Source organism: Globicephala melas, chromosome 18 (genome assembly GCF_963455315.2).
Source record: "Globicephala melas chromosome 18, mGloMel1.2, whole genome shotgun sequence".
Classification (NCBI taxonomy): domain Eukaryota; kingdom Metazoa; phylum Chordata; class Mammalia; order Artiodactyla; family Delphinidae; genus Globicephala; species Globicephala melas.
This window is the reverse complement of record NC_083331.1, coordinates 46,582,185-46,605,498: the sequence shown is the minus strand read 5'-3', so window position 1 is coordinate 46,605,498 and position 23,314 is coordinate 46,582,185. Positions and strand designations below refer to the sequence as shown.

General features: G+C 38.6%; 1 protein-coding gene across 1 annotated transcript; it reads left to right on the top strand.

Moving 5' to 3' along the window:
• The first annotated feature begins 1,212 nt into the window (after positions 1 to 1,212).
• On the top strand, positions 1,213 to 1,965 carry LOC115843064 (signal transducer CD24-like). Its single transcript, XM_030838680.2, has one exon. The coding sequence runs from the start codon at positions 1,281 to 1,283 to the stop codon at positions 1,515 to 1,517; it is 237 nt and encodes a 78-aa protein (XP_030694540.1). The 5' UTR covers positions 1,213 to 1,280; the 3' UTR covers positions 1,518 to 1,965.
• Positions 1,966 to 23,314: the final 21,349 nt, after the last annotated feature.

The window sequence follows — 23,314 nt, the reverse complement described above, 5'->3', positions numbered from 1 at the left end:
ATTGTTTCTAAATCCTATTGCGTAGAAGACTATTTTTATGTCTGTTTCTTCGTAAAGGCAACTGTAGGTTAAAAACAAAATTTATTTGAAAATAAAAGGGAATTGGATTGGGGGTACTTAGTTATTAATGAAGAAAACTTACATTAGATTTTCAGGAGTATTCCCTCACAGAACCAAATTTTAGTAAGTCCCACTGGTCCAAATCCAGGCATCCTGGGTCCTGCCACCTCCTGCATGTGGGCCTCTGCCCAGTCACTGGACAGAAATCTGGACTCCAGTTTCTTAAATTATATATCATCCAGCATTAGACTTTCAGCTCTAACACTCTGCATGAAAAGAAAAGGAGCTGTAACAGCTCACTGTTTCATTGAAACAAACTAAAAAGAATTCTGGTCCAAGGTCCCAGTGCCAACCTCCTACCACAACTAGCCCAGCTTTTTAGGTCTTTAGCTCCCCTCGTGCTCTCCAATTAAAGAAATAGAAATCTGGGCTTTCTCTATAAACTCTGTGTTCTGCCCTTCCCAATGGTATCACTGCAAACGTCCTTATAAATCTACAACCCAAGCCGTAGAATAACTTCTATGGGCTTGGGGCTGTATGAATGGCTCTCTCTTGCTGAGCCCGCTCTGAGGAGACTCTGTCCCCAAAACACTGAGTGGTTTTTGTTTTCCTGCTGAAACCAGGGGAGATTGTGGAGTGGGAGAGCTCAGAGCTTACAACCCTGTAGATCTACACTCAGCACATCTCTAATGGGCTCCACTCAATGACAGCTGTGACGAATACCATGGCAATTTCCCAGATAAGATTGTATCCGAGTAGGGGCTACATTTCCTTCAGAGTTGCAGAGGTCATTATTATTCTTTGGAGAGGAATTCTGAGGAGGAAATAGCTGATTTAAACGCCTGCTGTCAGTTGCCAAAGAAATTGTTACAAAATACTGCTATAATGATGTGGAAAACTGCCCATTGCATTGGATTCCACATTTTTTGTGCTCCCTCCTGTTCATCCTCCGAGATTTCCCTCTTAGCTAACTGAGTGTGTGAAGATTGGTGCTCTAAAAGCCCCGTAACTTGGAGTCTCATTCTGAGTCCTTTGGCATTTCATATTATGGTTGCTCAACCATTTTTCACGACCACTCAAGCTTTCACGAGGTCTTCTAAAAGACTGTGCAAAGCCCAGAAATACCCACTCAGGCCCACCTTGCCTGCGCCCGCCCGGAGCCAGCGGTCCTTCACGTACCCCGCATCCAGTGAGACGCGCTGCGCACCGACGGAGCGGACATGGGCAAAGCGATGGTGGCCAGGCTTGGACTGGGGCTGCTGCTTCTGGCACTGCTCTTACCTACGCAGATTTATTCAAATCAAACAACTGTTGTAACGCCTTCAAGTAATTCCTCCCAGCATACCTCAGCTGCCCCCAATCCAGCGAATGCCACCACCAAGGCAAGTGCCGGTACTCTGCAGTCAACAGCCGGTCTCTTGGTGATCTCGTTCTCCCTTCTACATCTCTACTGTTAAGAGACTCAGGCCAAGAAACATCTGTACTTCCCATCCTCTAAACCCAATTCAGATGGCATCCAGACATCCAGTGTGACAAGGGAAAAAAGAACAGGTCTTCGTTGAATGAATCTGCTAGTTCCACACCTTATTTTATTGACAGAAACTGTTGAGGATCCCAAATTTGATTGGTTTGAAGAGCATGTGAAGGGTTTGACTAGATGACGAATGCCAATATTAAATCTGCTGGAGTTTCCTGTACAAGATGAAGAGAGACAACATCCAAAATTAGTTAAGAGATGATTTCCTTAAATGTGGCTTAAGAAGTATGGACACATAAAACTCTACCTTGAAAGTGAGAATAGATTTTATCTTACCTAGAGATAAAGAATGGGATGTGGAACAGAGATTCAGTTTTCATTTGTTCATTAAATTTATAAGGTCATAAAACAATGAGGTAAAACAAAGCTTCTGTGATATGTACATTAGAAGGAACTTCCAGGTGTTACTGTAAATCCTCAATGTGTTGTTTCAGCAGTACTAATTTAATGCTGATGTACGCTAGAGAAAATTTTATGTTAAGCTATTGCTGTTCTCTTGGGAACTGAACTCTTTCTTTCCCTTGGGGTTTGGGTTTGACATTGCATTTGAATTTTTATATAGTCATTGATATGTACCAGGGCAATGATGGATTGGAATCTACCCCAAATCCAAGCATAATGAGTACATTTTGCTTATATATTTATCAACTATTCTTATTCAAAAAGAGCAGTAGATTCATTTAGCTAAACAGATAACAAAGAGTAGAATTACATTGATCTCAACTAATTCAAAATGCTTTTTATTTCTGCATATGTCGGATACTTTTTACAGTTTAAAAAATGATCTGTTTTGAAGGTAAGATTGACAAATCTTGAAATTAAAAAGGCAAATATGTGAAGGAGCTAAACTATAAATCAGATATATTTGGCAAGGGAAGACTGGAAGCTTGCTTACATTAAATTCAGAAAAACTTTTGTACTCTTTTCTGTAAATACTTATTTTTAAACTGAATCAGAATAGCCACATTTGGAACACTTTATGTTATCATTCAATATTTTTAGATAGTTAGAACCTGGTCCTAAGCCTAAAATGGGCTTGATTTTGGAAAGTAAATCTTTTCACAACTGCCTTGATGCACAGAAACCTTTTTAAAAATAGACACTCCCTAAAGTCTTTTGTTCGCATGGTCACACACTGATGCTTAGATGTTCTGAAATCTAATATGGCCACAGTAGTCTTGATAACCAGTCATTTTTTTTCCATCTTTAGAAATCTACACTGGAACAACCATATCCAACAGATCTCAAGCTACTGTGTGTGTGAATGAACATTCTCTTTTGTTTCATGCCTGAATGCTGTACATCTATTTTGGATTGTATATTGTGTTTGTGTATTTATGCTTTGATTCATAGTAACTTCTCTTGTTATGGAATTGATTTGCATTAAACACAAACTGTAAATAAAAAAAAAAAAAAAGAAATACCCACTCAGCCTATATATTAAATTTCATTCATTCAACAAGTACTTGTAGGACTTCCCTGGTGGTGCAGTTGTTAGGAATCAGCCTGCCAAAGCAGGGGACACAGGTTCGATCCCTAGTTCGAGAAGATCCCACACGCTGCGGAGCAACTAAGCCTGTGTGCCACAACTACTGAGCCCACGTGCTGCAACTACTGAAGCCCTTGTGCTCTGCAACAAGAGAAGCCACCGCAATGAGAAGCCCAAGCACCATAACAAAGAGAAGTCCCGGCTCACCACAACTAGAGAAAGCCCGCATGCAGAAAAGAAGACCCAACTCTGCCAAAAATTAAAAACAAACAAACAAAACAAAACAAGTACTTGTAGAATATTCATTATTTTTTCCACATATGAGAAGGTGGTATAAGGTAGTGGTTCCAAGCAGAGTTTCTGGAGTCAAAGCTTCTAGATTCTAAGCCTGGCTCCGCCAGGATTACTAGCTGTGTGACCTTGTTATGTGACAGTTGTGTGACCTAGGACAAGTTACATAAGTTTCCACGTCTGTATAAAAGGCCCAATAGTAGTACCTACCTCATAGGGTTGAAATGAGGATTAAATAAATTCATATTTGTGAGGGGCTAAAGATAATAATAGCTCATAGTAAGTGTTCATTAATATGTTCATTACATCTATAAAGAAGATAACAAATTTGCAGTCTAAGAGAAGACAGATACAAGAGTAACATAAAACAAGATAGAGTTCATCCTAGAGACCAGCAAAACCCTTGAACAAAAAAAATGCTTGAAGCAAATGAAGAAAAAGTAAAAGTGGGAAAAATTTGATGGTATAAAAGTTCAAACTTTCAGACAAACACAAAAATACCATAAAAATCCACAGGCAACAAAACAGAGGAAAAATACTTGCCACACCTTCGGTTGACAAGGATTAGCATCCTGCATCTAGGCAACTCGTGGAGGGGGGGGGAGGATATATACATGTGAAACCTTAGGACAGGAGTTTCAGAGCCTCAGAGGAAGATGCTGATTGCAAGTTAAAGTGTTTGAATTAAATTTGATTGAAAAGAAAAAGGTGGCAAAGTTTTCTAGAAATGGAACTGTTCCTAAGGAAGATTAATCTGGCAGCAGCAGGTCAGGTCGTTTGGAGAGTAAAGACCAGTTGGATGCTGACAAGATCAGGTGAAAGGTGGTGTCATCCTCACCTGGGAACTCCAAGGAGAGGATGATCATAAACATTCTCTTGGGTCAATAAGTGCTTGACGATGACTGAGGTTTTCTGAGGTTTCAGAGCCCACATAATTGGAAAAATGGTGGTTAGTAAAGTTAAGGAAGATGGGAGCAGAAGTGGATTTGGGGGGAAGCTGATGGGTTTGTTTCTGAAACTACATAAGTGTAAGGTATCTGCTTTGAAATTAGAGAAAGAGAGGTTAACATCTGGTTGGAAATGCAAGTTCAGACCTCTAACGAAAATATAAACCAAGAGATATAGAATTAGGATTCATCCTAAAACAAGCTGAGGCCAGGGGCATAGGTAAGATCACAGAGTATTTCCCCTGAGTGGGAGTGGAGGCCAGAGGATCACAGTGGGAAAGGGCTTATTGAAAATACAGTTTCCTAGACCCCATTCATCCTTACTTAACCAGAATTAGGAGATAACATTAAGGACTCTATATTTTTAACAAGTTGTTAACATTTATCTAATAAACGTTAAAGTTTAAGACCCTGCTTCAGAGCATGAAGGATGACGAGAAAAAAACCAAGATGGTTAAAAGGTATCAAGTAAATCTTGCTGGTATCGTTAAGGAAGAAGGAACTCATGAGGATCGGGTATCAAATCTTCAACTGGATCATAGGAGAAATGGAAAGAGGCTTTTGGTTTGTATTATATTAGGAAACAATCAAAGACCTTCCTTCTCCACTAAGGTGAAGGATTGAAGGGGTAGAGAGAAAGTGGAGATAATTGAAGACATCACTTTCCTGAAATTTGACAGCAGAAGAAAGAATAAGAGAAAATGTTGGCTTGTGGCTGTAACAGAATTAAGGGTGAGACTTGTATTTAAGAGTGAGTGGGGAAAGATAGACAAGATGAAAAGGCAGAGGGCTATGGACCAGATGAAGGAACAAGATAAAACCCCAGAAAAACAACTAAATGAAGTGGAGATAGGAAACCTTCCAGAAAAAGAATTCAGAATAATGATAGTGAAGATGATCCAGGACCTCGGAAAAATAATGGAGGCAAAGATCGAGAAGATGCAAGAAATGTTTAACAAAGACCTAGAAGAATTAAAGAACAAACAAACAGAGATGAACAATACAATAACTGAAATGAAAACTACACTAGAAGGAATCAATAGCAGAATAACTGAGGCAGAAGAACGAATAAGTGGCCTGGAAGACAGAAAGGTGGAATTCACTGCTTCGGGACAGAATAAAGAAAAAAGAATGAAAAGACATGAAGACAGCCTAAGAGATCTCTGAGACAACATTAAACTCAACAACATTTGCATTATAGGGGTCCCAAAGGAGAAGAGAGAGAGAAAGGACCAGAGAAAATATTTGAAGAGATTATAGTTGAAAATTTCCCTAACATGGGAAAAGAAATAGCCACCCAATCCAGGAGGCACAGTGAGGCCCATATAGGATAAGCCCAAAGAGAAAGACACTGAGACACATAGTAATCAAATTGGCAAAAAATTAGGCAAAGAAAAATTATTAAAAGCAACAAGGGAAAAATGACAAATAACATACAAAGGAACTCCCATAAGGTTAACAGCTAATTTCTTAGCAGAAACTCTACAAGTCAGAAGGGAATGGCATGATATACTTAAAGTGATGAAAGGGAAGAACCTACAACCAAGATGACTCTACCCGGCAAGGATCTCATTCAGATTCGATGCAGAAATCAAAAGCTTTACAGACAAGCAAAAATTAACAGAATTCAGCACCACAAAACCAACTCTACAACAAATGCTAAAGGAACTTCTCTAAGTGGGAAACACAAGAGAAGAAAAGGACCTACAAAAACAAACTCAAAACAATTGAGAAAATGGTCATAGGAACATACACATCAATGATTACCTTAAACGTGAATGGATTAAATGCTCCAACCAAAACACACAGGCTTGCTGAATGGATACAAAAACAAGACCCATATATATGCTGTCTACAAGAGACCCACTGCAGACCTAGGGACACATAAAGACTGAAAGGGAGGGGATGGAAAAAGATATTCCATGCAAATGGAAATCAAAAGAAAGCTGGAGTAGCAATTCTCATATCAGATAAAATAGACTTTAAAATAAAGAATGTTACAAGAGACAAGGAAGAGCATTACATAATAATCAAGGGATCAATCCAAGAAGAAGATATAACAATTATAAATGTATATGCACTCAACATAGGAGCACCTCAATACATAAGGCAACTGCTAACTGCTATAAAAGAGGAAATTGACAGTAACAAAATAATAGTGGGGGACTTTTAACACCTCACTTACACCAATGGACAGATCATGCGAAATGAAAATAAATAAGGAAACAGAAGCTTTAAATGACACAATAGACCAGAGAGACTTAATTGATATTTATAGGACATTCCATCCAAAAACAGCAGATTACACTTTCTTCTCAAGTGTGCATGGAACATTCTCCAGGATAGATCACATCTTGGGTCACAAATCAAGCCTCAGTAAATTTAAGAAAATTGAAATCATATCAAGCATCTTTTCTGACCACAACACTATGAGATTAGACATGAATTACAGGGAAAAAATCGTAAAAAACACAAACACATGGAGGCTAAACAATACGTTACTAGATGACCAAGAGATCACTGAAGAAATCAAAGAGGAAATCAAAAAATACCTAGAGACAAATGGCAATGAAAACATGATGATCCAAAACCTAAGGGATGCAGCAAAAGCATTTCCAAGAGGGAATTTTATAGCAATACAATCTTACCTCAAGAAACAAGAAAAATCTCAAATAAATAACCCAACCTTACACCTAAAGGAATTAGAGAAAGAAGAACAAACAAAACCCAAAGTTAGCAGAAGGAAAGGAATCATAAAGATCAGATAAGAAATAAATGAAATAGAAACAAAGAAAACAATAGCAAAGATCAATAAAACTAAAAGCTGGTTCTTTGAGAAGATAAACAAAATTGATAAACCATTAGCCAGACTCATCAAGAAAAAGAGGGAGAGGACTCAAATCAATAAAATTAGAAATGAAAAAGGAGAAGTTACAACAGACACCGCAGAAGTACAAAGCATCCTAAGAGACTACTACAAGCAACTCTATGCCAATAAAATGCACAACCTGGAAGAAATGGACAAACTCTTAGAAAGGTATAACCTTCCAAGACTGAACCAGGAAGAAATAGAAAATATGAACAGACCAATCACAAGTAATGAAATTGAAACTGTGATTAAAAATCTTCCAACAAACAAAAGTCCAGAACCAGATGGCTTCACAGGTGAACTATATCAAACATTTAGAGAAGAGCTAACACCCATCCTTCTCAAACTCTTCCAAAAAACTGTAGAGGAAGGAACACTCCCAAACTCCTTCTATGAGGCCACCATCACCCTGATACCAAAACCAGACAAAGATACTACAAAAAAAGAAAATTACAGACCAATATCACTGATGAATATAGGTGTAAATATCCTCAACAAAATACTAGAAAACAGAATCCAATGACACATTAAAAGGATCATATACCATGATCAAGTGGGCTTTATCCCAGGAATGCAAGGATTCTTCAATATATGCAAATCAATCAATGTGATACACCATATTAACAAACTGAAGAATAAAAACCATATGATCATCTCAATAGACGAAGAAAAAACCTTTTGACGAAATTCAACACCCATTTATGATAAAGACTCTCCAGAGAGTGGGCATAGAGGGAACCTACCTCAACATAATAAAGGCCATATACAACAAACCCACAGCAAACATCATTCTCAATGGTGAAAAACTGAAAGCATCTCCTCTAAGATCAGGAATGAGACAAGGATGTCCACTCTCACCACTATTATTCAACCTAGTTTTGGAAGTCCTAGCCACGGCAATCAGAGATAAAAGGAATCCTAACTGAAAAAGAGATAAAAGAAATCCTAACTGGAAAAGAAGAAGTAAAACTGTCATTGTTTGCAGATGACATGATACTATACATAGAGAATCCTAAAAATGCCACCAGAAAACTACTAGAGTTAATCAATGAATTTGGTAAAGTTGCAGGATACAAAATTAATGCACCGAAATCCCTTGCATTCCTGTACACTAATGATGAAACATCTGAAAGAGAAATTAAGGAAACACTCTCATTTACCATTGCAACAAAAAGAATAAAATACCTAGGAATAAACCTACCTAGGGAGACAAAAGACCTGTATGCAGAAAACTATAAGACACTGATGAAAGAAATTAAAGATGATACCAACAGATGGAGAGATATACCATGTTCATTGATTGGAAAATACAATATTGTTAAAAATGACTATACCACCCAAAAGAATCTATCAATTCAATGTAATCTCTATCAAATTACCAATGGCATTTTTTACGGAACTACAACAAATAATCTTAAAATTTGTATGGAGACACAAAAGACCCCAAATAGCCAAAGCAGTCTTGAGGGAAAAAAACGGAGCTGGAGGAATCAGGCTCCCTGACTTCAGACTATACAACAAAGCTACAGTCATCAAGACAATATGGTACTGGCACAAAAACAGAAATATAGATCAATGGAACAAGATAGAAAGCCCAGAGATAAACCCACACACATATGGTCAACTAATCTATGACAAAGGAGGCAAAGATATACAATGGAGAAAAGACAGTCTCTTCAATAAGTGGTGCTGGGAAAACTGGACAGCCACATGTAAAAGAATGAAGTTAGAACACTCCCTAACACCATACACGAAAATAAACTCAAAATGGACTCGAGACCTAAATGTAAGACCTGACACTATAAAACTCTTAGAGGAAAACATTGGAAGAACACTCTTTGACATAAATCACAGCAAGATATTTTTTGATCCACCTCCTAGAGTAATGGAAATAAAAACAAAAATAAACAAATGGGACCTAGTGAAACTTAAAAGCTTTTGCATAGCAAAGGAAACCATAAACAGAACAAAAAGACAACCCTCAGTATGGGAGAAAATATTCACAATTAATCAACGGACAAAGGATTAATTTCCAAAATATATAAACAGCTCATGCAGCTCAATATTAAAGAAACAAACGACCCAGTCCAAAAATGGGCAGAAGACCTAAATAGACATTTCTCCAAAGAAGATATACAGATTGCTAACAAATACATGAAAGAATGCTCAACATCATTAATCATTAGAGAAATGCAAATCAAAACTACAATGAGATATCATCTCACACTGGTCAGAATAGCCATCTTCAAAAAATCTACAAACAATAAATGCTGGAGAGGGTGTGGAGAAAAGGGAACACTCTTGCACTGCTGGTGGGAATGTGAATTGATACAGCCACTATGGAGAACAGTATGGAGGTTCCTTAAAAACCTAAAAATAGAATTACCATATGATCTAGCAATCCCACTACTTGGCATATACACAGAGAAAAGCTTGATTCAAAAAGACACATGCGCCCCAATATTCATTGCAGCACTATTTACAGTAGCCAGGTCATGGAAGCAACCTAAATGCCCATCGACAGACGAATGGATAAAGAAGTTGTGGTACATATATACAATGGATTATTACTCAGCCATAAAAAGGAACAAAATTGAGTCATTTGTTGAGACGTGGATGGATCTAGAGACTGTCATACAGAGTGAAGTAAGTCAGAAAGAGAAGAACAAATATCGTATATTAACGCATGTATGTGGAACCTAGAAAAATGTTACAGAAGATCCAGTTTGCAGGGCAGAAGTTGAGACACAGATGGAGAGAACAAATGTATGGACACCAAGGGGGGAACACCACGGTGGGGTGGGGATGGTGGTGTGCTGAATTGGGTGATTGGGATTGACATGTATACACTGATGTGTATAAAATTGATGACTAATAAGAACATGATGACTAATAAGAACAAACAAAAAAACTTATGCTAAAGTTTCTTTGGGTTATTTGTATGGAAATATGTTAATATAAATGTTTCAGACATTAAAAAAAAAAAAAAGAGTGAGTGGGACCTAATTGCACTTGAGAAAGAAGATGACCCAATGGAAAGGAGACAACAGATCTGGAAGAAAGAGAAGGGATGGTGGGTAGAACAAGGTCATGGGAAAAGAAGGAAGGGCTAGCCTTCAAAAAGACAAGGAACACTTCTTTCTTCCTCTTGTTTCAGAAGAAGGAAAACATATTGGGATGGAAGGCAGAGAAGTCGAAGGAATTCAAGCTGATGTTCTGGATATTGAAGTAAACTGGTAAAGGGTTTAGAGGTGGGAATATGAGGGCACTAGATGAGGTGAGTAAGTCACTAAAGGCATTGGTAGAAAATTAGCCCGTGTTTCTGGGTCTCTCCTCCACAATCAACCCTGGAGAAACTATAGAAGCTAGAGAGGAAACATGGTTTCTAGGAACAAACACCAAACTACCAGCTAAATTACCAGCTAACAGTGAGAAATCCCTAAGGAGAGAGGAGATGGTCTCAACAAATGTGTGGCCTTACAGGAGGGGTGCTGAGAGTGTTGGTTTACTTTTTCCTCTTTTCTCTTTTTCAGTTGGCTGGTGTGGTGGTGTCAAGCCACAGTCATCAGCAATGGTTTGGTGGTGTCTCGGGCTCTCGATGTGAATGAACATGTAACATCAATTTTCAAATCTCGATTTACCCCCTTTGTGATTAAATAATTTGAAGGTCTGATTCTAAGGGTTTTTTGGATACATAGTTTAATGACTGCTAGAGTTGAAATAACTTATAAAGATACCAGCTAATACTTGCAGAAGTGCAGCAGTAATTAAAAATCATAATACACGTTTTAAAATCCCATTCAAAAGTGATGCAGAAGTTTTCATTGAAATTTAGCAAGAAATTTCCACCTTTTCTGCTGTTGATACATTGTTTCTGAAAACACTGGTCTCACTGGTCCAAAATCAAGGTACTGGCAATGTTGCATCCCTTCTGAAAACTCTAGGAGAGAATCTGCTTCCTTGCCCTTTCAAGCTTCTAGAGACCACTTGTCTTCCTAGGGCTTATAGCCTCTTCCTCCAGCTTCAAAGGGCATCACCCCAGTCTCTGCTTCTGTTGTCACATCACCTTTTCTCTGATTCTGGCTCCTCCTGTGTCTCTCTTACAAGGTATTGTGATTACATTGGGCCCACGTGGATAAGCCAGGATAAACTCTCCATCTCAGATCCTTAACTTGTTCACTCCTGCAAAATTCTTTTGTGTTGTAAGGTGACATATTCACAGGTTCTAGGGATAAGGATGTGGATATATTCGGGTGGCTATTATTCCATCTACCACAGTGGCTCAGGTAAATTTGAGAATGTAGCCTGTGCTATGAGGGATCCTTGTCAATGCTCCATCCCCCAGATCTCCTTCTCCTACTCTCGGGACACCTTAAATGCCAGTCATGGCACGTGACATCTCTCATATGGCCTGAGAGGGGTGCTGCTGTCAATCTGTGCACAAAATACTGGCAAAGATAAATTTTTTCAGATCAAAATAAATACAAAAAGAAGTTCTATTTTTTATTCCCACACACCACTTGATTGTCTAGAGCAGCTTCTGGAGTACCGTCATCCCACTTTGGTGATCAATGAGTATTATGGTTAATTTTATGTGTCCGCTTAGCCAGGTTAATTGTATCCAGTTATTTGGTCAAACATCAGTCTAGATATTGCTGAAAAGGTATTTTTTAGATGTGATTAACATTTAAATCAGTGGACTTTGAGTAAGGCAGATTACCCTGCATAATGTAAATGAGTCTCATCCAATCAATCAGTTGAAGGTCTTAAGAGAAAAGGCTGAGGTCCCCTGAAGGGGAAAGAATTCTACCTCCAGATTATCCTTGGACTCAAGACTCCAGCATCAACTCCTGCTGGAATTTCCAGCCTGCTGGCCTGCCCTGAGGATTTCAGACTTCCCAACTTCCTCAATCGTGTGAGCCAAGCACTTAAAATCAATCAATCTGTCCTCTCTCTCTCTCTCTCTCTTTCTTTCTGTGTGTGTGTGTATACACACACACACACACACACACACACACATACACACACACACATATCCTATAAGACTGTAATGTGTCTGTTAAGTTATATATAAGCTGAATATGCAACTGAAATAAGTTTCAAAATGAGTACAAAATAAGTGTTATCAATGTAAAATGTGTATGCGTGTTTATACACATACATTCTATAGGTGTTTTTTCTCTGGAGAACCCTAAATAATGCAATGAGTTAGAGAAGAATTTTCAACCGGTGGGAGGGCGTGATTTGAGGCATTGAAATAAACCTCAGGTTCAAGGGTAATATTAATAGATTTAGAATCTCAAAGTAAAATAAAATCTAGGCTCCCTTATACTTGCTCTAAAGTGGTTCTACCTTTTATCAAGTGAACCTGAAATATGGATTCAGTGGTAAGTATTGCTAGAGGGGCCTCAATTCTGGCAAGAATGACCTAAAGTATCATAGGTTTTGGGAGTGAAAGAAATCTAGGAGGTTTTCTAATTTATCTCTCTTAATGGTCTTATTGGCTTTAAGTATTATAAAACCAGTTGATATCAATATTATAAATACCATATTTTCTTTCATACAATTGCTTTATAACAATTAGTTAATTAAAATGTTAAAAGCCCTGATATTAAGAAAAGAGAAACCATGGCTCACTGACTTCTGGAATTGAATTAGACCTTCACAGTAATATCACATTATTTCAAGGAAGAAAGCAAGAAGAATTATATTTGAAATCATGGGAGGAGTATGAACAGGTATAACATAATTGCGTGGCTTGGAATTTGCCAAAAGACAACTGCTAATAATTTTTGCCATAAAAAGTGCCAAGGATGCTCTTTAATGAAAACCACTATTGTGAATTTCTGTGTCTCCATCTCATCAGAAAATGATATTGCTATCAAAAAAAATCCTCTTATATTTGAACATTTGTGAAATACTGACTCATAAGTGGTTTTCTGGATTCTTGCAATCAGTGGAAATATGGGCAGAAGTATTCTTTAATCTTTTAAAATGAAAGATGAGGAAAATATATGTAAAACAGACACTTCAGAATTTTTCTAGAGCAGTTTGCTTTCTTTGGACTGGCACACATATTTGCTCTATCTTCTCTGCGCTATCCAGAGGTGAGAATTGGGACAGGAGGGTAAAAGAGGAGATGTGGGTTTGAGGACTGAACACAAGGAGGAAGAGAGCTTGGGTCACATAGATTATCTCCTCCCTCTAAGTACTTTTAAGGCCCACAGCTTCCTTATTCATTGTCTTAGCTTCCCTTCCTGTTGCCTTTTTAAATCCTTTAGCCTATAATCCTCAGACTTTGGAGCCATATATCTTGTGTTCAATTTCCTATTCAACCATTTCACAGACAGGCAGTGTTGAGTAAGAAGTGAGTTCTTCTGTGTTGATACCTGATAGATATGGATTTGAATCCTACTTCTACAACTTACCATCTACATTGTCTCAATAATGCTGCACAAAAAATGTCTTAGTCAGCTTGTGCTGCTATAACAAAATTCTCACAGTTCTGAGCACTGAGAACTACAAGATAAGTCAGCTCCTGGTAAAGGTCCTTTTTCTGGACTGTAGGTAGATGCCTAATTACTGTATCCTCACATGGCAGAGGGAGAGAGATCATCTCTCTCGTGTCTCTGCTTATAAGGCCAGTAATTGCATTCACAAGGGCTTCACCCTCATGACCTAATTACCTCCCAAAGGCCTCACCTCCAAATAACATCACATTAAGAATTAGATTTCAACATATGAATTTGGAGTGGGGGACACAAACATTCAGTCCATAGCAACAAAGTACCCTCAAACTTAGTGACATAAAACAGCAACTGATTCTCTGGCTCACAGGTCTGCAAGTCAGTGGCTCAGCTAGGTTCCGGGCCGCAGGCTACAGGTTTAACTCAGACTTACAGTACATGTCTTGATATCTCCAGGAACAGCTTCCTGGAGCAGGGGTTAGGCCCTGTGTATTTCATTATGCGGCCCAGGCTGAAGGGCAGCATCCATCTGGATCATGTTTTCTCATGGCAGATGGCCAGAATGCCAGAAGCAAGCCAAACCCATGAAGCACATTTAAGACCTCTGCTCACATCATGTCTGTTAACATTTCATGGACCCAGCAAGTCCAATATCAGAAATACAGGGCAGTCTACTCTTCACAGAGTGGGAAGGGGAGAGATTATTTGCTGAACAATAATTTAAAGACCCTCTAACTGTAGTTGAATAAATAGCTTAATCTCAATCAGTCCCAGTGTTCTCATGTCTTATATAGAGATGATAATAATAGGGTTACTGGGGAAAAATATAGTCTATAAAGAAAATGACACAGTTTCTAGAACAAAAAGAGCATTCAACAAATGTTAGCTCTTATTATTAATTTCCTTTGAATGTGCACAGAGAAGTAAGAAAGTGGCAAAAGCAAGGTGATGAGGACTAGAGAAGAAATTAAGGGGCTTCCCTGGTGGCGCAGTGGTTGAGAGTCCGCCTGCCGATGCAGGGGACACGGGTTCGTGCCCTGGTCCGGGAAGATCCCACATGCCGCGCAGCAGCTGGGCCCGTGAGCCATGGCCGCTGAGCCTGCGGGTCCGGAACCGGTGTTCCACAACGGGAGAGGCCACAGCAGTGAGAGGCCCGCGTACCGCAAAAAACAAACAAACAAACAAAAAACACTGCAGTAAAACATCAATAAGCTGTAATGTTCAGGGAATGGTTACTTGATTTAACCTGTGTGTTAAAAACAGAAACCCCTGCCCCCTTAAAAAAGTCTCTGGTTTAACACTGTGTTTAAAATATTTTGGATAGGGCTTCCCTGGTGGCACAGTGGTTGAGAGTCTGCCTGCCGATTCAGGGGACACGGGTTCGTGCCCCGGTCCGGGAAGATCTCCCATGCCACGGAGCGGCTGGGCCCGTGAGCCATGGCCGCTGGGTCTGCGCGTCCGGAGCCTGTGCTCCACAACGGGAGAGGCCACAACAGTGAGAAGCCCGCGTAACGCAAAAAAAAAAAAAAAAAAAAAAAAAAAAAAAGGTATAGGGAGAGGATAGTTTGTGTTTATCTAAATGGTCAGTTCACAATTATGGTCACCCATGTTATTGTTTTGCTGTTGGACATTTGTTTCTACTGTTATGCTGTGTGTGAGAACAGTATGTACAACACACTATGCAAAATGATAGACAAAATGTAGCCAAAACTCAACATCTTGCTCATTAGGCAATTTGGCAAACATGATCTGTATATTTGAAGAAAAATATATAACACAGGAAAATGTCAGTAATTAAAACAAAAAACATGAACCGTAATGAATATGTTTAAGTAATCAGTCATTTCTAGAATGCATGTGTGGTTTGCAGAAATCCTACATTAAAAAAAATTATTTTTTGATGTGGACCATTTTTAAAGTCTTTATTGAATTTGCCACAATATTGCTTCTGCTTTATGTTTTGGTTTTTTGGCCCCGAGGCCTGTGGGATCCTAGCTCTGCGACCAGCGATCAAACCCACACCCCATGCATTGGAAAGTGAAGTCTTAACCAGTGGACCGCCAGGGAAGTCCCTAAATATATATATATTTTTAATATTTGAGAGAAGATTTGGCCATTTTAACTAAATTCTTTCTCTATGTGGGTTTAAAGGAATACCAGAGACTCTCAATTTAAAATTATAACCAAAGTCACTAGATTGCTCAGAGCTGATTGGGTTATTTCTAGCAGACTGAGTTAGATCACACCACAGTTGACATGGTTGATCACTGCACAGTTTCATCATGGAGACAACAAAGTATACTGGGTTCACTCCACTTTGGCTGATGTGATTATTACACGTACATATAGCTTTAGTCTTGACATTTAATCTCCCAGTTCTCCAGTAATACTTCCTTCCATCCGATAAAACCTAGTTTAAAAGCTAAGAATTCCTTAGTTCTACTGAGCTGGAAAATTGTCTCTTTGAGTGGCATTTAACTTCTCAGCTCTGATTTCCATAAGTGGAATATAGTGGTATTTGCTTATCTCTAATTCTGAGACCAACTCCTTCCATTAATATGCTGAATAACCTAAAGCTATTTTAGCAACAATAAGAAGAGTAACTTGCTTATTTCCACAAGCAGACCTCACACATGTTCCAGCTAGCAGGTGAGGAGAGGATTCGCCAGAGCACCCAGCTTTCTTTCTGTAATTAGGCTCTCTCTGTCCTTAGTGCCAATGCACACATAGCAGTGTTTCAGCAGAGGACAGATCTGCCCTCTGTAGAAGTGAGCTTTGAGTGCCCACAGTTGGGGTCTTCATTCCTCTATTTGATCAATATCTGTTCATCTGCCTGGTTCTAAGCTTGCATTCCTTAAAGACACAGAAGGCAGAGGTTACTATAACTGGGTGTCAGCTCTTTCCCAGTTAGGGGTTTTGCTCTGACACTTCCGATTTCTTGCTCTAGTCAACTTGCCTAGACAACATAGAAACCACGATGCTCCCTTCATCCCTTCTCTTTACAGCCTGGACCAGTACTGGCCCTTAGCAGCCAGTCTCTTGCATGCTTTCTCTCTGGACCTCCTATTAGCTCCACTTTACAGGGGAAAAGGATCTGGGGGCACTCAGTTCCAACTCAAGACAAAACAAGGAAAACAAAAAGGGACTGAAGAATTCGTCTTTCCACCTCCCTGAAATCCTCACTTTTGTTCCTTCACTCAGATAACCAGTATTTATTGAGTACCTCCTATGTGAAAGTTGTGACACATGGCACTGAAGATAAAAAGATGAGGACACTTTCGCTGTTCTCAAGGAACTTACAAATTCATAAAGACTAACAAACAAGACATTCCAATTCAGTGTGCAACTGTCATAATGGAGGAAACATGTCTAGTTTGGAGGGATCTGGAAAGTTGTTTTCTGGAACCAGGGATTTCTAAATAAGACCTGAAGCCCAAGTTGGCCATATATATAGAGGTTTGGTTTGAAAAATCCATCCAGGAAGAGGAACAAGCAAGTGCAAAAGCTTATACCCTTTTTATTTCCATGCTGCACTCTATGTCCTAGTCTGTCCAGGTTCTTTCCTTAAAAGGTTAGAGAGAAATGGAGGAGACAAAAACATGACCAACGGGTACTATGCCCAGGACACATCAGCTTGTGATGTAAAGAGGCAGAGTGCCAAACCTAGAAGCTTATAGGATTTGCCCTCCTTTTGCTTCCATTCATAACAGTGTTTCAAGACTTGTTGCCAAGGGAAAACATGCTCTTCCCACCATTACTCATGCAGACCCACCTTTTAACCAGAATGGAAAATAATTCTGCATGGACCTTTTGGTACTTACTTTTGTCGTCTTGAAAATTATAATGCTAGCAACACACAGTCTAGTAAATTACATCTAAAAATCATTGAATATGTTCCTACACTGGCAATCTGTAATCTTTCCTTGCAAATGACACCCTTGGAGTCTTGGGTCTTGAGTCTTCTTCAAGCATCGGAAGAGTCCTCCCACATCCTTTGTTGGAGACATGTTGCCCTCACAGCCCGCACTTCCATCTTCTCCACGACCCCTTGGTGTTCCCTGATGTGTCTGGTGACACCCACAATTCTTACCATACTTTGTAACTTACTCCCCAGAACTTAGAGGGGCTCAGAGAGTGCAGGGGTTGAAAGAACTGTACAATCTCAACCACATCATTGGCGAAAGGGACATTTGTGGTTTTCCCTGGAATAAGGCTTTATGGTTTGTAAACCCCTTCCATGATCCCACATTCATCTGCCTGGTTCTAAGTTTGCATTCCTTAAAGATACAGAAGGCAGAGGTTACTATAACTGGGTGTCAGCTCTTTCCCAGAGGTTACTGTAACAGAGTGTCAGCTCTTTCCCAGTTAGGGGAACTGCCATTCACCACTGGCAATACTGTTTAGTTGAAGCAATACATTCTAAGTTGTACACAAACTTTTGGAAAACTGCTCTGCTCTCAAGTTAAATCTGTTTATGCTAACCTTCCTCATAAGTTAGATGTAAAGAATAACTATACTAATAATGCCTGACAAATATTGAGGGACTACTATATGCAAAGTAGTATTCTAAGAGTTTTGTGAGTGTTAAATCGTTTAATCCTTATGAAAATCTTACGAGGATATATGCTATTCTTTTAATCACACCAGTGTTATGAAAGAGAAAACTGACACAGAGAATTAAAATAATTTGCCTAAGGTAATTGCCTGGGTTGGGACTGGAACCCAGGATCAGAGTCTATGCTCTTAAGCACCATACTGAACCTCCTCTCCAGAAAGGCCATTAAAGACAATTTTAAAGAATAGTACCTTGATAAAATACTATATTGATAAGAACACCAAGTAAAAGAGTAACCTCCAACAGACACAGGGAGGATTAGATATTAAATGTTTCTAAATTCCCAGAAAGATGAAAACTTCTGTCTATGTGTTATTATGGCCCTAATAATAATCACTAATAATATTGTAAATTTCTTGCTGTAGTTAAAATGATTAAAAAGTCTCTCCTGAATTGATTTATGCATATATATCACTCATTACTTACTAGATGTTCATTCATCTCAATTTGCCCTGGAGTAATGGAAACTTCTTACTAAAAATATTATCAATCTAACTATTTGGGAATTACACAAAATGTTTGTATAAGATATATTTCAATTGGCATAGAATTTTTAAAAATCCTGTATAAAGTATACAATACTAGTTGCCCACCACTTGCATTTTCCCCCCAATATACATGATGGTATACATAACTGTGCTTGTTTCTTCATCTGTAAAGTGGAGTTAATAATGACTACATTATTACTTTGTGAAGGTTACATGGCAGTGGGAGCATGGAAGTGGTTTATAAACCATAAAGCATTATTCAATGCTGGCTTATCTTAGTCCTATGTTTGAAAAATTGTCTTTGTTTTTGATATTTGAAAATACTAACCTCCCTCAAGCTCAGCTGAAGTGAAAATACATTCATAATTTTCAATACCTGACAATATCTAAAACTTTTGCATAAGTTGACTTCCTTACAGATGTAAGCAATAGAGACATGTTTAAGTTACACCAGGTTTTAGGCTTTTGTTGTAAAGATACGTGGAGAAGGAGGAAAACAACCTCACGGATATTGAAATGTCATTTAGGACCCAGTAGTTGTCCTGATCATCCAGCAGCAGCCCTGATGACTCCATGACCCATCTACCTAGTGGCTCTTCCCTGGGCAATGAGTTCACCTTGCGTCTTACTCTAGGGTTCACCATTTTGGTGAGGCATCAACATTCTGCCTCACTTTCACAACAGCTAATTAATCAGCTGGCTGGCTCTTTTCTCCATCTCAGGGTTTCTTATGCATAGTGAGTACTATCTCAGACTTCTGCTTGCTGCCATTTTTCTGGTCTCTCTGCACTTTCCTGCTCTCATACACTGAGAACGGGCTAAGTGGTGAGCTTGTTGGGTAGCTGCCTGGGGTACCAATCTTTAAGGATTACTACCATATCTCTTGAAGAAATCAGAAGTGTGGTACCAGTTAATTCAGCTTTTCACAAGAGTTATCTTGCATAACTAGTGAAATGTTTGGCTCTGAAGAAGATAGTGACACTTGTGTGGAAATTAAAACAACAACAACACTCCCCTTCAGTGCTGGACTGTCTCTGCAGCACTTGTGTTTTTGCAACACAAGTGGCAAGTTCTAAGGTGCAACTGCAGGCTGAGCCAACAATTCTGGGGACAGATAAGTGAGTCATCAGAAGTTGGTAGGTTCAGTTCTGATGAATTTTAATGAATCAGTTGAAATTGTGATGTCAACTAAAGCATGGCATAGTGCCATTTACCAGGAAGTAGTTCCTTTCTAACAAAAATCATTTAAATTTGAAAACTTTTATTGCCTCTAGGAAATTGGTTCAAAACTTTGCAAAAAAAAAAATAACTAGAGAAAGAACAAGAACAGTGGACAAGCAGAAAATGGTTTGCTGATATGAAACCTTATGAAATGAGAATTAAAACGTAGAAATTAGCTGTTATTCTTACATTAATTCCGGGTTTTAAAAAAATCACTACTTTTTTTTTTTAACACTATAAAGGTTGGATTTAGTCGTTGCGAAATATTTCAAACAATACAGAAGTGTAAACGTAAAAACTCTATCTCGGTGGTAGGTAACCTCCAAGGTGGCCCCCAATGACGCCTTCTGGTATTCATGTCCATGTGTAATCCCCTCCTCTTGAGTATGGGCTCTATTCTAATGAGTAGTAAATGGCAGAAGTACCAGGATGTCACCACTGAGATTGGGTTATAAAAATACTGTGGCTTCCATCTTGGATCCTCTCTAGCACATTCTTGGATGTACTCTCTCTTGCTTGGTAGCTGTGACTCTCAGAGTTTAGGCCCAATGTGAAGACATTCTAGCTATCTTTCTGGAGAGTCCTCTGGGAAAGAGAGTTCCTGGAAGATGAGGAAGAAGAACTGAAGCAGTTCAGGGGATGAGGGAGCTTGTAAGTGGCGCTTCTGAAGCCAACCAACAGTGGGTCCTTCCCCAGCTGAGCCTTGAGGTGACCCAGGCAATCCTTTGGTTACACCCTGTGAGAAACTGTGCTAGAATCACCCAGATCAGATGCTCCATGATTTCTAATCCACAGAAACTGTGAGATAATAAGTGTTTGTTGTTTTCAGCTACAGTGTCTTGAGATAATTTGTTTATAGTAATAGATAAGTAATGTACTTTCCAATTTCAATCCCCGGAGGTAATCAATATCACAACCAAGTGCTTGTCATTCTATCTTTTTGTCTATTATATGTGATAGTTAAATATGTCTATATGTGTACATATCCACACATACAATTTGTTTCTTACAAAATTAGAATTCCTTTTGAAGATTTACTTTCCTATTTAAGCTTGCAGTATTGTTAAGTGTAGGAAGGATCAAGAAAAGAAGAAAAAGAAAAAAGATTTACTTATTCATTTTTTCCAAGACCTCATATCTTCAAATTTTAAAAGAGGGCTTACAAGACTCCATTGCAATGCCTACTTACTTACATGAATGGTCTCAATGCCAAGACCTGCTTAAGTCAGAATGATTTGAACACCTCTCCTTGATATAGAAAGATGTTTATGAAAATTTTCATAACAAAAAAATTACAAAATAAAGGTTAAAATGTCAAATTTATAACTTAATACATATTTATGTGTTAATTTATCTTCGTCCAAGGCCCTTGTAAGCTAATAAGCACCATATTCCTGTTCGTTTTCTTTCTTTTTTATTTTTTTTACTATTTGGAATAGAATTTTATATTTTAAATTATTATAACAGGTCATGGTTATTGCTATGATTCTAACGAAATATGGTCATATTTATAATTTGTTCAGCAGAGTTCTGTAGAACAAATATATTGCCCTGGCTGCTGTCCCCAAACACAATTGCAATGAAGATATTATGAAATATGGCCTGCTTTGTGAAGACATATTTAGGAATTCATTTTCTGAGAATGCACAGCTTTGGAAAGTAAGTATCTCTTATGTTGAATATAATTTGGTATTTCCTTGGAAAACCAGGCCATTGTTTCAAACATTGCTGTTTTTGAGTTCTTGTGTATACTTCTTCCGTTTGGTCTTCTTCCTCATTGTTAGAAGTTGCTATTTTCAACATCTAAAATAATTAGTTTCATTAAATAATTACAAATTTCACCCCTTCACAAAACCATATGTACTTATGGAAGAAAAAGGAATTAAGCAAAAGAGTAAAATAAGGCACTATGGAAAATCAATAATCCCACCATCAAAAGTAACCTTTGTTAACATTTTTTTACATCTTTCTTGATAAATGTCTATGTGGACACATGTATGTATACACACACACACACACACACACACACACACACACACACTCCTTTCTTTTTTATAAGAGAAAGATCTTACTTTGTACCTTGCTTTTTCCCCTTAAATATATGTTTGGTATACTACTGAGTCTCTTCTGTGTCAGTGCAAATATCTCTATTTTTAAAAAAAATTGCTCATGTACTTGTTTACTGCAAAAGCCCCAATAATATTGAAATATGTATCACAGAAAGTAAATATCACTATATTCTCCTGTACCTTCACTGTAATCCTAGTGCCCAGAGTGAACTGCTTATATTTTGCCAAAAATGTCTAATCTAAATTTTTTTTTTTTTTTTTTTTTTTTGCTGTACGCGGGCCTCTCACTGCTGCGGCCTCTCCTGTTGTGGAGCACAGGCTCCGGACGTACAGGCTCAGCAGCCATGGCTCACGGGCCCAGCCGCTCTGCGGCACGTGGGATCCTCTCGGACCGGGGCACGAACCCGTGTCCCCTGCATCGGCAGGCGGATCTCAACCACTGCACCACCAGGGAAGCCCTAATCTAAATTTTTGATCAAGATTTCATACTTAGCTTCCAGTTACAGAAAACAGGGGAGAGATGGATCAGTTGTATAACAACAAGTTGAATGATACAGAGGTGGGACATTCTTTTTTTTTTTTTTTAACATCTTTATTGGAGTATAATTGCTTTACAGTGGTGTGTTAGTTCCTGCTTTATAACAAAGTGAATCAGCTATATATATACATATATCCCCACATCTCCTCCCTCTTGCGTCTCCCTCCCACCCTCCCTATCCCACCCCTCTAGGTGGTCACAAAGCACTGAACTGATCTCCCTGTGCTATGTGACTGCTTGAGGAGGGATATTCTAAACGACAAATGGCTCGGATCTCTTCAACCAATGTCGTGGAAACAAAGGGAGACTGATCTAGACAGAAGGAAACTGGACCTGCATAATCATAATGCCAATTCCTAGAGATAACCATAGTTGCTAGATTGGTGTGTAGTCTTCCAGGCCTTTTTACACATATGTAACCCTTCTCCTACCTCATTTTTTTAAAACCATAATTTTGACTATGCTCTGCATACTGTTCTGTAATCTGCTTCCCCCGTAGTCCTCATTAAACAATAGGCTTTGGAGATGTTTCTATTTATCTGCTTCCGAACTCTTTTAATGACTGCATATTATTTCCTTGTATGTTTGTATTGTGATTTTTTTTTAACCAACATAGTTGTTTCTCATTTTTCTATATTTTAAATCAACTGCAATGGACATCTGACTGTATCTTTTGAAACACTTTTTACAGGATAAATTACTGAAAACAGAACTGCTAGATCA

Coding starts and splice junctions, on each gene's coding strand:
- LOC115843064 (XM_030838680.2), top strand. CDS start 1,281: ATGGGCAAAGCGATGGTGGCCAGGCTTGGACTGGGGCTGCTGCTTCTG.